General features: G+C 41.5%; 2 protein-coding genes across 3 annotated transcripts; both read left to right on the forward strand.

Annotated features, from left to right (window-relative positions):
• Positions 1-18: 18 nt before the first annotated feature.
• Positions 19-9542, forward strand: hnrnpul1l (heterogeneous nuclear ribonucleoprotein U-like 1 like). The gene is given in 16 exon segments (NM_001173934.1): positions 19-53; positions 490-749; positions 976-1332; positions 1441-1678; positions 1783-1856; positions 3532-3671; positions 3803-3902; positions 4024-4136; positions 4240-4506; positions 4637-4759; positions 4850-4978; positions 6332-6500; positions 7201-7470; positions 7559-7725; positions 8150-8359; positions 8465-9542. Coding segments are annotated over 15 exon segments (2700 nt in total). The 5' UTR covers positions 19-53; positions 490-526; the 3' UTR covers positions 8585-9542.
• Positions 9543-9944: 402 nt separating this feature from the next.
• im:7138535 (protein FAM98B) lies at positions 9945-14057 on the forward strand. Of its 2 annotated transcripts, none has more exons than XM_045690072.1 (8): positions 9945-10117; positions 10377-10483; positions 10932-11063; positions 11161-11429; positions 11531-11611; positions 11739-11855; positions 13207-13353; positions 13448-14057. In XM_045690072.1, the coding sequence occupies exons 1-8, from the start codon at positions 10053-10055 to the stop codon at positions 13625-13627; spliced, it is 1098 nt and encodes a 365-aa protein (XP_045546028.1). In that variant the 5' UTR covers positions 9945-10052; the 3' UTR covers positions 13628-14057. The 2 variants fall into 2 exon arrangements, with proteins under 2 accessions (XP_045546028.1, XP_045546029.1); XM_045690073.1 differs by having other exon boundaries at positions 10932-11051.
• Positions 14058-14402: the final 345 nt, after the last annotated feature.

Consider the following 14402-nt stretch of genomic DNA (forward strand, 5'->3'; position numbering starts at 1 on the left):
TGAGTTGGTCGCTGCATGAATCAAGCAAGGAAATTAAAAGAGTGAGAAAAGAGGTTAGTAATGTACGCTAGTGTATTTTGGATGTAAACTCGCATGATTTACAAATAGTAGCGACGCTAGCTATCATGCACATATGTTTGTATACAGCTAGCTAGCTATGACGTTTCAGAATCCGTTGTTTTGGTGTCCGACCTTAGGTGACTATCCTGTAAGAATGTGCCTAGTTGCTAATGCTAACTACCGGTAGTTGGCAGGCAATACCGGCGTAGCAAAGACCGTAGTGAAGTCTATAATGTAACTAGGAACTAGCTAGTTTAATGAAAACTGTTGGCTTTGGACCTATGCGTTTTGCCGTGGATTGTATGTTTCTGTTAACGGGAGCGATGTCCATGTAAGATTTTGTAATGCAACGAAATGGCTACAGTAGCAAACATTACCAATGCTAGGCGTCTACTAAACTACATTCCTTGTCTGTAAACTAATTTACAGATTGGGATTTCTGATCACTGAATAAGTTGCATGAAAGATGAGTGGAATCAATGTGAAGAAGCTCAAAGTCAACGAGCTGAAAGAGGAACTTCAGCAGCGAGGCCTGGATACTCGTGGGCTGAAGGCGGATCTTGTCATAAGGTTGCAATCAGCACTTGAGGCCGAGGCTGCAGGTGAAGAGGGCGGGCCACCGACTGCTGATGCTGGGGGGGATGAGGAACACGATATTGGCGCAGATGGCGACGACTACTCAGATGAAGGTAAACAAATATTTAGGCGTTTCTATGAGTATGTAGACAGTTGTACGATTGCATTGGTAGAGCCACGTTGACTGTTCACAGATTTTCCGTTTTTAAATGGGGGTGGTACTGTTTGTGTCAACGTGACTAGTGGGCTGTCAATTGTAAACATGCCGGTGAAACTTCTGTTTTACCAAAGTTGTAAATCAAGCAGGTTTTGATACTGACACTATGTTTTCCATACTAGTTAAAGATGATGGGGAAGAAGACCAAGATGGCGAGGACGATGAAGTACAGTTTGTCCCGCAGGCTAAAGAAGAAAAGTTTAATGAGGAGAAAGGTGATGGTGAACAGAGTGAAGATGAGCAGGAAGAAGACAGCCGGGATGGGGCACAGGAAGACAGCCGAGAAGGGGCACAGGTGTTAGAACCAGAGAGAGCAGAACCAGAGATGGAGGAACCAGAGCCACCACAACCAGAACCTGTGCAGCCAGAGCCACCACAACCAGAGGCTATGAAACCTGAACCGGTGCAACCAAAGCCAGTGGAACCAGCATCAATTGAGCCTGAAGCAAAGCATGTGGAGATGTCTGAAATTAAGCCAGGTCAGTAATAACATAATTCAAATGAACAGATTAGTGCTTAGTATATTCTCTTAATTCACCCTGCTGCTCACGCTGTAATTATTGACAACATTGTCCTCTTTGGTACAGATGAGTTTGTGATGAAAGCAGAGTTGAAAAAAGAGGCAGATGAACCTCAGCAGCAGGAGCAGTTGAAGAAGGAGCCAAAGCAGCCAGAGGAACATCTTCCAGATGCTGCCAATGAATGCGAGGCCATGGAGGCTGAGCAGGTGAGCCAAGCCAAAACGGAGGATGACCGATGCAACCGTAAGAGGCCATACGATGAAGGCCGTGGCTATGGCTATTATGAACACCGAGAGGAAAGAAGGTAAGTGTGGGGGAACAGGGTTGAAAACTACTTCACTAAAGTGCCTTAAAAACATTCTTCCGAACTATACCCCTAGCTTATGCTCCACGCTCTTGCGCACACAGGGCACGTTCTCCACAGCCCCCAGCAGAGGAAGAGGAAGAAGATTTTGATGACACTCTTGTGGCTATTGATACGTGTAAGTGAAAGTACTGTTTGATTTGTGTTGAATGGTTTATTGTGTGCATTAACAACATACAGTTGAAGTCGGAAGTTTACATACACCTAGGTTGGAGTCATTAAACACATTTTTCAACCACTCCGCAAATTTCTTGTTAACAAGCTATAGTTTTGGCAAGTTGGTTAGGACATCTACTTTGTGCATGACACAAGTTATTTTTCTAACAATTGTTTACAGACAGATTATTTCACTTATATTTCACTGTATCACAATTCCAGTGGGCCAGAAGTTGACGGAGCCTTTAAACAGCTTGGAAAATTCCAGAAAATGATCTCATGGCTTTAGAAGCTTCTGATAGGCTAATTGACATAATTTTGAGTCAATTGGAAGTGTACCTGTGGCTGTATTTCAAGGCCTACCTTCAAACTCAGTGCCTCTTTACTTGACATTGTGGGAAAATCAAAAGAAATCAACCAAGACCTCAGAAAAATATTGTAGACTTCCACAAGTCTGGTTCATCCTTGGGAGCAATTTCCAAACGCCTGAAGGTACCACGTTCATCTGTACAAACAATAGTACGCAAGTATAAACACCATGGGACCATGCAGCCATCATACCGCTCAGGAAGGAGACGTGTTCTGTCTCCTAGAGATGAATGTACTTTGGTGCCGAAAAGTGCCAATCAATCCGAGAACAACAGCAAAGGACCTTGTGACGATGCTGGAGGAAACAGGTACAAAAGTATCTATATCCACAGTAAAACGAGTCCAATATCGACATAACCTGAAAGGCCGCTCAGCAAGGAAGATGCCACTGCTCCAAAACCGCCATAAAAAAGCCAGACTACGGTTTGCACACGGGGACAACGATCATACTTTTTGGAGAAATGTCCTCTGGTCTGATGAGACAAAAATAGAGCTGTTTGGCCATAATGACCATCATTATGTATGGAGGAAAAAGGGGGAGGCTTGCAAGCCGAAGAACACCATCCCGACCGTGAAGCATGGGGGTGGCCACATCATGTGGTGGGGGTGCTTTGCTGCAGGAGGGACTGGTGCACTTCACAAAATAGATAGCATCATGAGGCGGGAAATTTATGTGGATATATTGAAGCAACATCTCAAGACATCACTCAGGAAGTTAAAGCTTGGTCGCAAATGGGTCTTCCAAATGGACAATGACCCCAAGCAAACTTCCAAAGTTGTGGCAAAATGGCTTAAGGACAACAAAGTCAAGGTATTGGAGTGGCCATCACAAAGCCCTGACCCCAATCCTATAGAAAATGTGTTGGCAGAACTGAAAAAGCGTGTGTGAGTAAGGAGGCCTACCAACCTGACTCAGTTACACCAGCTGTTAGGAGGAATGGGCCAAAATTCACCCAATTTATTGTGGAAAGCTTGTGGAAGGCTACCCAAAATGTTTGACCCAAGTTAAACAATTTAAAGGCAATCATTGGGAATGTGATGAAAGAAATAAAAGCTGAAACAAATCATTCTCTCTACTATTATTCTGACATTTCACATTCTTAAAATGAAGTGGTGATCCTAAATGATCTAAGACAGGGAATTTTTACTAGGATTAAATGTCAGGAATTGTGAAAAGCTGAGTATAAATGTATTTGGCTAAGGTGTATGTCAGCTTCCGGCTTCAACTGTATTTATTTACCTTTGGGGTATGGTTTTGTTTTTCACAGATAATTGCGATCTGCACTTCAAGGTATCACGTGACCGGTATAGTGGATACCCGCTCACCATCGAAGGTTTTGCATACCTGTGGTCAGGTGCACGAGCTTCCTATGGCGTCAACAAAGGGCAAGTCTGCTTTGAAATGAAGGTATTTCCTGATTAAATTAAGTTGCATTTCACTTAGGCGCTTTGTAGATGGAATATTCAGGTTGTGTTTTCCGATTGAGGAGGCTCATCGATTTGAGTAAATATGAATTTGGTGCATGTTTTGTTATCCAGATAAACGAGGAGATCTCTGTGAAGCACCTTCCCAGCAGTGAGCCTGATCCACATGTAGTGCGCATTGGCTGGTCCTTGGATACCTGCAACACCCAGCTCGGTCAGTTTGTGAAAATGCTTCTGTACTAGAGCTGGAATATTTTGCATTGTCTCATTGTTATTATAGATATTTTATGCGATTTGCAACTAACACAAGCTCATTGTTTTTGACTCTATACCAGGTGAAGAACAATTCTCTTATGGCTATGGAGGAACTGGCAAGAAATCTTCAAATTGTAAATTTGAGGATTACGGGGAAAAGTTTTGTGAAAATGATGTCCTTGGATGCTACATTGTAAGTATTTGTGATAGTACAGAAGATTCACTTAGATTCATCTGCCTAAGAAAAGCTGAGTACTCAATAAGCCTAAATGTTTTCCTCTCCATATCTGGTTCAGGACTTCGATAGTGGTGATGAAGTGGAGATGGCGTTCTCAAAGAACGGCAAGTGGCTGGATGTGGCCTTCCGTGTGTCACGGGAGGAGTTAGCTAAACAGCCACTCTTTCCCCACGTTCTTGTGAAGAACTGTGCAATTGAATTTAACTTTGGCCAGAAAGAGGAACCCTTCTTCCCCCTGCCCGAGGGATACACCTTCATTCAAAACGTCCCTCTGGAAAACAGGATACGGGGAACAGTTGGGCCTGCAACCAAGGCTGACTGTGAGGTGAGTGTCTGCCATAGTGGTTCATTGAGTGGATTGTTGATTTGGATCATTAGACTAGATTCCTTCTGTCGTCAGTAGCTGTGAGATGCCAGGACCAATTCCTCATGTTTGTCTCTTGTTTTTACCTCAGCTCTTGATGATGGTTGGCCTGCCTGCATCTGGGAAAACCACCTGGGCCTCAAAGCACGCGACAGAGCACCCTGCAAAGAAATACAACATCCTGGGCACCAATGCCATAATGGAGAAGATGAAGGTCAGTTATCTTTGTTTGAACACAGAATCCTTCAGTCTTGGTCTTTAGTGTCAAGTTCCCCACTAACGTAATGAAAACCTCCACCCTCAGGTGATGGGACTGCGTCGTCAGAAGAACTATGCTGGTCGCTGGGATGTCCTGATCCAGCAGGCCACACAGTGTCTGAACAGGTTGATCCAGATCGCTGCCCGCAAGAAGCGTAACTACATCCTGGATCAGGTATCTACTGTCTGATTTCTCACCCCATTCTATGTTAATGTGCTCAACCTCCCGCCCACTGCTGTTCACTGATGCACATGTCCATTAATGCACTCTTTGATATACTGTCTCTAGTGTAGAAGCCTTGATCAACAACTCCTGGAAGTTATCACACTTTTCATTGTCCTGAACATGCTGCTGAAATCATTATTTCTGTTTTCGCTTAAATGAAAGCAGTATTGACATTGTATGTTTTTACTCAATATTTTTTATTTCCTCTCTGTATGTCCTGTTGAAAAAGAGCTCTAAGCTGTACAAATAGTCCATGTCTATAATAAGATGTTGAAAAACAAGTAAACACTGCCGGGTGGTGAGTAAGAAATACACCTTCTGTTGTTCGTTAACTGTAAGATTAGTTCAAGTTCAAACTCACATCACCTTTGATGTAAGATAGCTGATTTATACATACAGACAGCATATGGAACTTTTGAATGTTGTATGTAAAATGAATAAAACATTAAGGTAAGTGAAAACTAACATGTTTGAATTTTCAGGGCCTTTGCTCAAGTTACTCGAGGTAGGTAAGGTCTTGGACATTCTTATGGGTGCCATGGAATTAGTGAGTATTGACAGGTAGGTAGTGTATGTTGTTATTGTCATGACAGATGGACTATTGACAAACAGGTAAGTTCAGGTAAGTAAATAGGGGGACCCTGTTATTGTAGGCAAGATATTACGCAGCTTTATAAACTATTAATTGTTGGTTTATTCAGCAAGTTACATTAAATCAATGACAGCACAGAGAATAGTTTGAAAAGCAGTACATTGATTGCCCTAAAAGGGTTTATCTGGAGACAATTCAATTGATTTTCCAGATGTTTTTCTTATGTTAATTGTATGGAAGTGAATGTGAGCTCTGTGGAAGAAGGGATTAACAGGAACATTCAGCTATTTGCTCAACCTTGTAAGAGTGAGCTGTCAATATGGCAAAAATAGATTCAAAGATGGAACATATTTAAAGATGCTACTATTCTTTTGTAATGTAGTATTTTGCATTTTAAGTAGCTAACGTTCTTAGCTCTTCATTGGAAACGTTGACCAGTTGAGAACTTGCAAGAATTAACCCAATAGATGGCTAACATGGGTCCCCAAAGTTCTTTCTCACAGGAAATGCATTCCAGACACAATGGTAAGTTGTGAGAGACAACCATATGTAGTTCCAGAACAGTAAATATAGGCATGAAGAAAAAAAAAACTCTCACTTTCATCATTGCAGGAATCCAATTTCCGTCCTATGGAACGCAAAGCTGTAACAAAACCAGACAAGTGAACAATAATGAACAGCTTCTACTTCTTTCTTGTCAACTTTGCTAGACAAATGTATATGGATCAGCCCAGAGACGAAAAATGCGTCCTTTTGAAGGTTTTCAACGCAAGGCTATTGTAATTTGTCCCACGGACGAGGATTTAAAAGAGCGAACGTTAAAGCGAACTGATGAGGAAGGGAAGGATGTGCCCGATCATGCCGTATTAGAAATGAAAGGTAGGAATTCCATGGATAACAAAATTTAAAGACAATGCATTTCCTATGTATTTTTATTTTTTTTATTTTATGGAAACTTGGAAGATCCCAACCGTCCCCTTCCCCTCAGAGAGCTATTCCCACTTTCCCCCTATCATCCATCATTCTCTTATTTGAACCATTTCTGTCAAACTTCTCGTTCATCTATTTAGCACTGCAAACTCAGGGTGACGTCCATTTCAAGTGTTGGTTTTGATTCTGACCCTTGAAGGATGAGATTTTAATAGATGATCTATTTAAATTTTAAACAAAACCATTGGCAGTGCAATTTCCAGTACCAAGGGAGGGAAATATTAAACATTTATCACTTAAGAACTGAGGACATAGGCGTCCATAGGCTATGCTTGTGATTTGCAGTTGCAAAATTTCCCCTATCTACATATTCATAACTCTCCTTAGTTTTGCTATTTTATTTTTCTCCTCTATTTCCTTGTCCTCCCTAAACTGGAGCAAATTCTCCCCTGTCCCTTGAGGTAATGTTTTGCTCCAATTCTGGTGCAACTCCACTCTCTCACCTAACATGTATTCTCCCCCACTTCCCTCTTTTCCCTTTCTACCCCTTCCTAGTATAGTCTATCAGATAGTAATAATGATTTTCTTTGTCTTTCGACGGCGCCGCTATACTCGTCCTGACAACGTCCAACCCCTCTGCTTCCTGTAGCCAACTTTGTGCTCCCAGAAGCTGGTGAGTTTCTTGACAACGTGACCTTCATCGAGCTTCAAAAAGAAGAGGCTGACACGCTGGTGAAGCAGTACAACGAGGAGGGCCGCAAGGCCGGCCCACCCCCTGACAAACGCTTCGACAACCGCCAAGGAGGTTTCCGTGGTCGCGATGCACCTTATCAGCGCTATGACAACCGTGGTGGCTCTCAAGGAGGAAGGGGAGGTTACCAGAGTCGTGGTGGACCCCAAGGTGGCAACTTCAGAGGAGGTGAGGAGCAAGGTTTCTGCTCAACTGTTTTGTTTTTCTAAATTTGTGTTGTGAGCCTACTTAACTTCCTGCCCTTTATACATGACAGGCTATAACCGTGGAGGCTACCAGCAGAACCGTTGGGGAGGCAACCGTGATGGCGCAGCAGGAGGGCAACATGGCTACAACCGCAACCAACAATCTGGAGGGAGCTACAATCAACACCGCCAAGGACAATATAACAAGGGAGCCACTGGCAGTTACAGCCAAGGACAGGTAAGCTGTCTAATATATTGGTTACTTTGTTTTTTAAGGGGAATCTTCACACATTTTTCAACTTCATATTCATCGTCTCCAGTACCACCCCAACATCATGTGAAAATGCCGTGTTTATGTTTTGTAGTAAAACGGATAATGACATCATCAACCAATTAGTAGGCAATGCCTACTCACAATTGGTCAAAGTCACACGACTTGCACTCATGATGTAATTGGAAACACTTATCTTCCTATCTTACAACAAAACATAGAAATGCACCATTTTCACATGTTGATGTTGGGGTGGTGCTGGAGATAATGAATATGAAGTTGCAAAATGTTGGTGTTTCCCTTTAATGGCATCTCCTTACATGTGGTTCTTCCCCTGTCAACACTTCACCAGTCCTTCCAACTTTCTGACATTGTATGTGTTAACTTGTAGCCACAGACATACAATCAGGGCTACAATCAAGGCTACAATCAAGGCAACTACAACCAGGGTTACAACTACGGCAACTACAGCCAGTACCCAGGTTACAGCCAGAGCTATAGCCAAACTCCTGCTGCTCCTGCCGCTGCTGCTGCTGCTCCTGCCGCCACTGGACAGACCTACAGCCAGCAGCAGCAGAACTACAACCAGCAGTATCAACAGGTGACTAACTAGTTTCTTAGGTTGGCCCATATATCAACGTTAACCTGTCACCTGTCTAAAACTCACTTCATAATGTCTTGCTCTCTTTCCCTCTCTCTGATCCAGTATGCACAGCAGTGGCAGCAGTATTACCAGAACCAGAGCCAATGGAATCAGTACTACAGCCAATACGGCAACTATGGCAACTACAGCCAGGGTTCTCAGGGCTCCCAGGGCACGCAGTAGGTCTACAGTAGTGCACTGATGAGACGGATCCATTCCCTGAGCAGCATTCCATTGCTTATCCTGCCTGCAGGCTACACCTGTCTTTTCGTCCTCATCCATCATCTCCTTAATGATTAGTCTTCCCTTTCTTATAGCTAACATTTTCAAGGTTTTCTTTTCAGGGTCTAGTGGTTTTTCTCCCTGCCTTTCTGGTATAGGATTTATTTTTTAATGTCACGCCACAACATTAGCATTGTTTTTGCAGTAGGTCCTGCAACCATTTAGTAACATACAGCTTATTTGTCTTGCCTGTTTGTAGACCCTGGCTATTTTAAATGAGCAACAGTAGTGTAGTTTAACATGCATATGTAGTACACTTTTCAGTGTTGTGCAGTGAATGTTTATTAGAGCTCATAAAAGGTAGCTGGGATTTGCATGTGTACATTTCAATGTGTTTTTAAGAGAGATGGAAGATTGTAGGACATTTTGTTTTTTGTTTTAATATTTTGCTGTTTACGCGTCATTTTTAGTTTTAGATGTTAGATCAAAGAACCATACATTTTAAAGAAATTGGTGTAGAGTCTGGACTAATTATATATATATACAAAAAAATGTATCTTCAACTGTTGAGGTTTTGATTTAATCCATTAATATTTTGCCCATATTTATTGAAATTGAAGTCTTGAAGACAAACATTTTGATTACTTTTTTCTATAACCTGTATAAAGAGAGCTTGTAAAACAACATTTACCAAAATGTATTGTTTCACACCATTTAAAACGTTCTGTAACAGTGGTGGTCATCTATTGTCCCTCCAACTTGTTTTTCCAATCTTTGTGATCATTAACTAGTTTCATGTGTGGTTGTAAAACTTTTTTATACCATATACCATGTATGTAAAACAGTATCTGCATGTGGTTCTGTGTTAAATCAAAACTTACTCTTTTTGTATTTGAGAATAAAATCTGAAGACTTTGTCTCTAGTTTTTATTTATTTTTCTGTCTTGTTTCTTGATTACTGGTCACAAGTTGAGATTTTAATTATGGATCATTACAAGACCCACATAGCTATAACAACATATACTGTTAATTAACCCCTTGCAGCTGTGGCTATAACATTTGAAACCTGTTTTAAAGGCACAGTGTAAAGGAGTAAAACAGTGCAGAATAACGCCTTTAGGTAACGGATATTATAATAAAATGTCCCAATGCATGATAATTATTCTAATTTACCTACAGAAATTAACAGCTCCACTGGCTATTTCATCTATGCATATGTCCTGTAATGTGTTATTCATAAAATGTGACATTCGCATCGATGCATCAAAGTGGATTGTCGATCTATTAACCTTGCCTTGAATCCATTGTATACATACAGAACCCGGAAGTACAGAGCTTCTGCAACTTTTTAACTAAACATTTGGGAAAGACGGGAAAGGAAAATTACTTGTTGCAAATGCAATAGCTACATGATTGGATATATGTTTCAATGTGTTCTATTGAGTCTATAATGGAGAGAGATATAGGAACAATATATGCTATAAAGTCTATTGGGTGAGTTTGTACGTTTATTTTGAAAACAGATTAGCTTATGTCTGCGACCTAGCTAACGGATGTCAGAAGCCTAGCTACCAGACGTGCTGCACGTGCCAGATGGGATAGACAAGTAAATAGTACAAGAGTAGCTCAACTAGTGACTGAGAGGCTCAGTTTAATAAGTTTGCTTTCGCTACTGCGTGTTTTCTGAACCTTAACTATCTATGTAGCTATTACGTGTTGCTTGATCGCGGTCATTACTTTAACATTATTTCAGGTACACAAGCAGTGTCTGTGTCAGACGGTGCAGGTGTGATGAGCTTCCTTGTCCGCTGCTCACTTGGCTGGCGTCAGAATTGAGGGCTCTCTGCTCAGAGTTACAAGGTATAACCTTACAACTAAGTCATGCAATTGTACATGATACAAGGGTAGCAACTAGAAGGTGCACCTACAGACACTTGCTATATACAGACACACCTACTAGTTTGGACACACCTAATTCCAGGGTTTTTTATTTTTTATATTTTCTACATTGTAGAATAATAGTGAAGACATCAAAACTATGAAATAACACATATGGAATCATGTAACCAAAAAAGTGTTCATTCAAAATGTTATTTGAGATTCTTCAAAGTAGCCAACCTTTGCCTTGATGACAGCTTTGAGCTTTGCACACTATATATATGATTTTTATTTTCACATACACAGGACAGGTGAAGTGAAATGTGTTGTTTTACAGGGTCAGTCATAGTAGTACGGTGTCCCTGAAGCACATTAGAGCTACGTGCCTTGCTCAATTATGGCGTGTGTGTTTGGTACGCATGCATTTCAGACCGAAAGACTGGTGTTGTCCTAGTAGGGGAGTTGCGGACCCTGCTGACCGAGTTACTTTGTCCCTACACTGCACTGACCACAGATCCACTGAGTCCTCCTCTCCTCAACAAAGTCACTGGTGAGAGATTAGGCAGGTGGGAGTTCTTGAAATGTCAAAGTGTTGAAACGAAGTGAATAATGTAAGTTGTGTATTGTTGATGCTATTGTCCTTATGGTCTTATTTGCAGAGTTCATGGTGTCAGAATTACAAGCAGCACGCATACTTCAACATAAAGAATTACATCCAGAGGATGAGAAGAGTGAAGTTAAATCTGAGAAAGAGCAGAGAGTGGAAGATCCCAGCATTGTTGATACAAAGAACTGGTGTAAAGAATATGAAGATGGCCAGGAGATGGAACAAGGTGACAGGAAGGAAGAAACAGAGCGTGAATTGGCTCTGTTGCTTCAAACCCTAAACATGGACGAGTCTTCACGACTTACAGATGTGTGCCATCAGGTAAGGAGGAGGCTGACTCAGACAGGATGTGATATGAAAAGTGTCTGCAGAATTTTGCTGTTGATACAGTGCCCACTTCTCTATCACGCTTTACTATTCAGGTGGAGTCACGTCTTGCGATATTGCCGTGTGGCTATGTGACAGAACCTCTGCTTGACACCAATCTCAACTCTGAGCAATGGGTAGGTTGTCAAGAGGGGAGGGGGGGGGGGGGGTTCCTCATGACAATGCTCAAGATTGTCAGTGTATTTGGTACCTTAATTATTCACCAGGTTATTCATTTCTGTATTGGTTTTTCCACCTATTTAGAGGCATGTCCAGAAGATAAATCAGGCTCTATTAGAGGACTATCATTGTCGACGCCAAATGATGATCAAACGTTTTCAGGTCACACTTCAGTCCTTTGCCTGGGGAGAGAAAGAAAAGGTATGCAACACTGCCTCTCTACTAAACGTTACTTAATATGCAGGCTAAATCGATACTGAGTGTACAAAACATTAATCACCTTCCTAATATTGAGTTGCACCCCCTTTTGCCCTCAGAACAGCCTCAATTCTTTGGTTTTGAAAGCATTCTACATGGATGCTGGCCCATGTTGACTCCAATGCTTCCCACAGTTGTGTCAAGTTGGCTGGATGTCCTTTGGGTGGTGTACCATTGTTGATACAAACGGGAAACTGTTGAGTTCTTGACATACTCAAACCGGTCTGCCTGGCATCTACTACCATACCCCGTTCAAAGGCACTTCAATATTTTGTCTTGCCCCTTCACCATCTGAATGGCAAACCTACACAATCCATGTCTCAAGGCTTAAAAAACATTCTTTAACCTGTCTCCTCCCCTTCATCTACACTGATTGAAGTGGATTTAACAAGTGACATCAATAAGGGGTCGTAGCTTTCACCTGGTCAGTCTGTCATTGGAAAAATCAAGTGTTCCTAATGTATGTCCACATTAAAAGCACTAGAGTGCATTGTAGTCAATGGGGCGCAAACGCAAGGCCACGTCGAGCAGAATTAGCAGGCATGTGCATAGCACAGAAATGGACTTTGTTCCTATCTTCACAGCTTCAGGCAGCATGCTGCGCCCCATGTGGAACAGTCTGTAAGGCGTTGCCAGCACTGACCTTTGGATCATATCTGCTAAATATGGTAGTGTGATAAGATCTCCAACTCCTAAGGACCATATTCCATCAGACCTGGGTCTCCAGAATAAGTCCAAAAAATGTCTGGAGTTGCAAGAATCCACAATTGTACTCCACAAAAATACATTACAGTATAAAACAAACATAAACATGCCCTTTTCTTGCATTGGCGCAATGTTTCCCTCCCCTGGATACCAGGTGACAGGTTTTCATTGAATAGGGTCAGACAGAGGATCTTGAGAGGGAGAGTCTGCAGTGAACAGCAAGTTAATGCATGTCAGTCAGGAGCAAAAAGTTGAAGTCCTCAGATGTAAAATCAAGGAAGAAGCTTGAGTTTCACCATGGTGACATGAGGTGTGATGAGCAACAGAATTTTTTGCATTCAGTGAGCATTTACTGAGAGCACAGCAAAGCGCAGGGACGAAGTCAGAACCAGAAGTGTAGTTCCACAGTCAGCAAGAAAATTAGGATTGACGATCTGTGTAAGTCAGCGTTAAGTTTTTGCATATATATCTGAATATAGACTTTTGACAGTAACACAGATCCCCAAAATATATTGTTGAGTTTTATATTCCTTTATTGTTAGTAGCTTCATGTATATTAATGGTAAACCTGTTTCCATGTACTCCACAGGAGCGCAGTGAAGTGCTTGCCTCAATACCTCCACTCTCATCACTTCCTCTCGTATCCCAAGTCTCCATGTCTCTTCTGCTTGCAGCAAGAAAAGACCAATCTTACATTTTACCAGTAAAGGCAGGGGAAAGCACTGAAGTCTACAAGGTATGCTGTAGCTAACTAGCTTTGAGTTTTGTTAGATTTTTAGAATGAAGATAAAGAGATGAATTATTCTGTCTTCTCCTCTGTCTCTGTGAAGGTATTGATGGGCAGTGTACCAGACCGGGGTGGACGGCCAGGAGAAATTGAGGCCCCCATGCCCATGTGGGAGGGACGGAGAGAGGGAGGAGGGAGGGGTCGAGGACGTGGAGGGCCACGCGGAGGGGGTGGTCAGAAACGACAGAACCGTTCTGGAAAAAAGACAAACAAACGAGAGTAACACAATAGGTTGTATGAAGGAAATGACAAGGTAGAATTTAGCAACATGGAGATAAAGACAAACCCACAAGCAGGAATATTTCAATATTAAAATACACTTTGTTTAACATTAATATAATTAATGCAGATCCACAAAGTCCTGAAATTTTGCAAAAAGTCAAATTTATCAACAAAAACGTGTTGATGTGGAATTTAAATTAAATTGAAGAAATGTTAATAAGGATAGGCTATAATTGATTTGTGATATTTTTGAGGGGGACAAATAGGAAGTTGATTATGTGGATAAAAAAAATATAGTATTTTTTTTTTTAGATACTTTAGAATATATTGCTTATGTTAGAAACCTGTAGAGTCTATTCGTTTGATTGATTACTTCAATACCGTTTAAATGGTACTATCTGTTTAAATAAAGCCTTAAGTACTTCCTTGTACTTTTGTACTTTTGTTTTATCACCATGAGAAAACACAGATATAAATGTCATAGTCCTGTATGGCGGGTATGTATGATGATGAAACATAACTATGGATGAGCAACTATACATTATAGTATCTTTTCCATTATGTACTGACCACTTCAAATGATATTTTTGACTTCAGTACAGACCAATGGTTTATATATACACTAGATGACTGATGGGGTCCGATGTTGAAGCCACCGTGCCTCTGTAACAGGGTTATATTGGTGATTCCCCTTGCCACTTTATTGTTAAGCCAATGGGTTTCTGCTTTTATTTTTGTCTTGCCTTCACCTACTCGACATGGCATCTTATTGGCTG

Source organism: Salmo salar, chromosome ssa11 (genome assembly GCF_905237065.1).
Source record: "Salmo salar chromosome ssa11, Ssal_v3.1, whole genome shotgun sequence".
NCBI classification, from domain to species: Eukaryota; Metazoa; Chordata; class Actinopteri; order Salmoniformes; family Salmonidae; genus Salmo; species Salmo salar.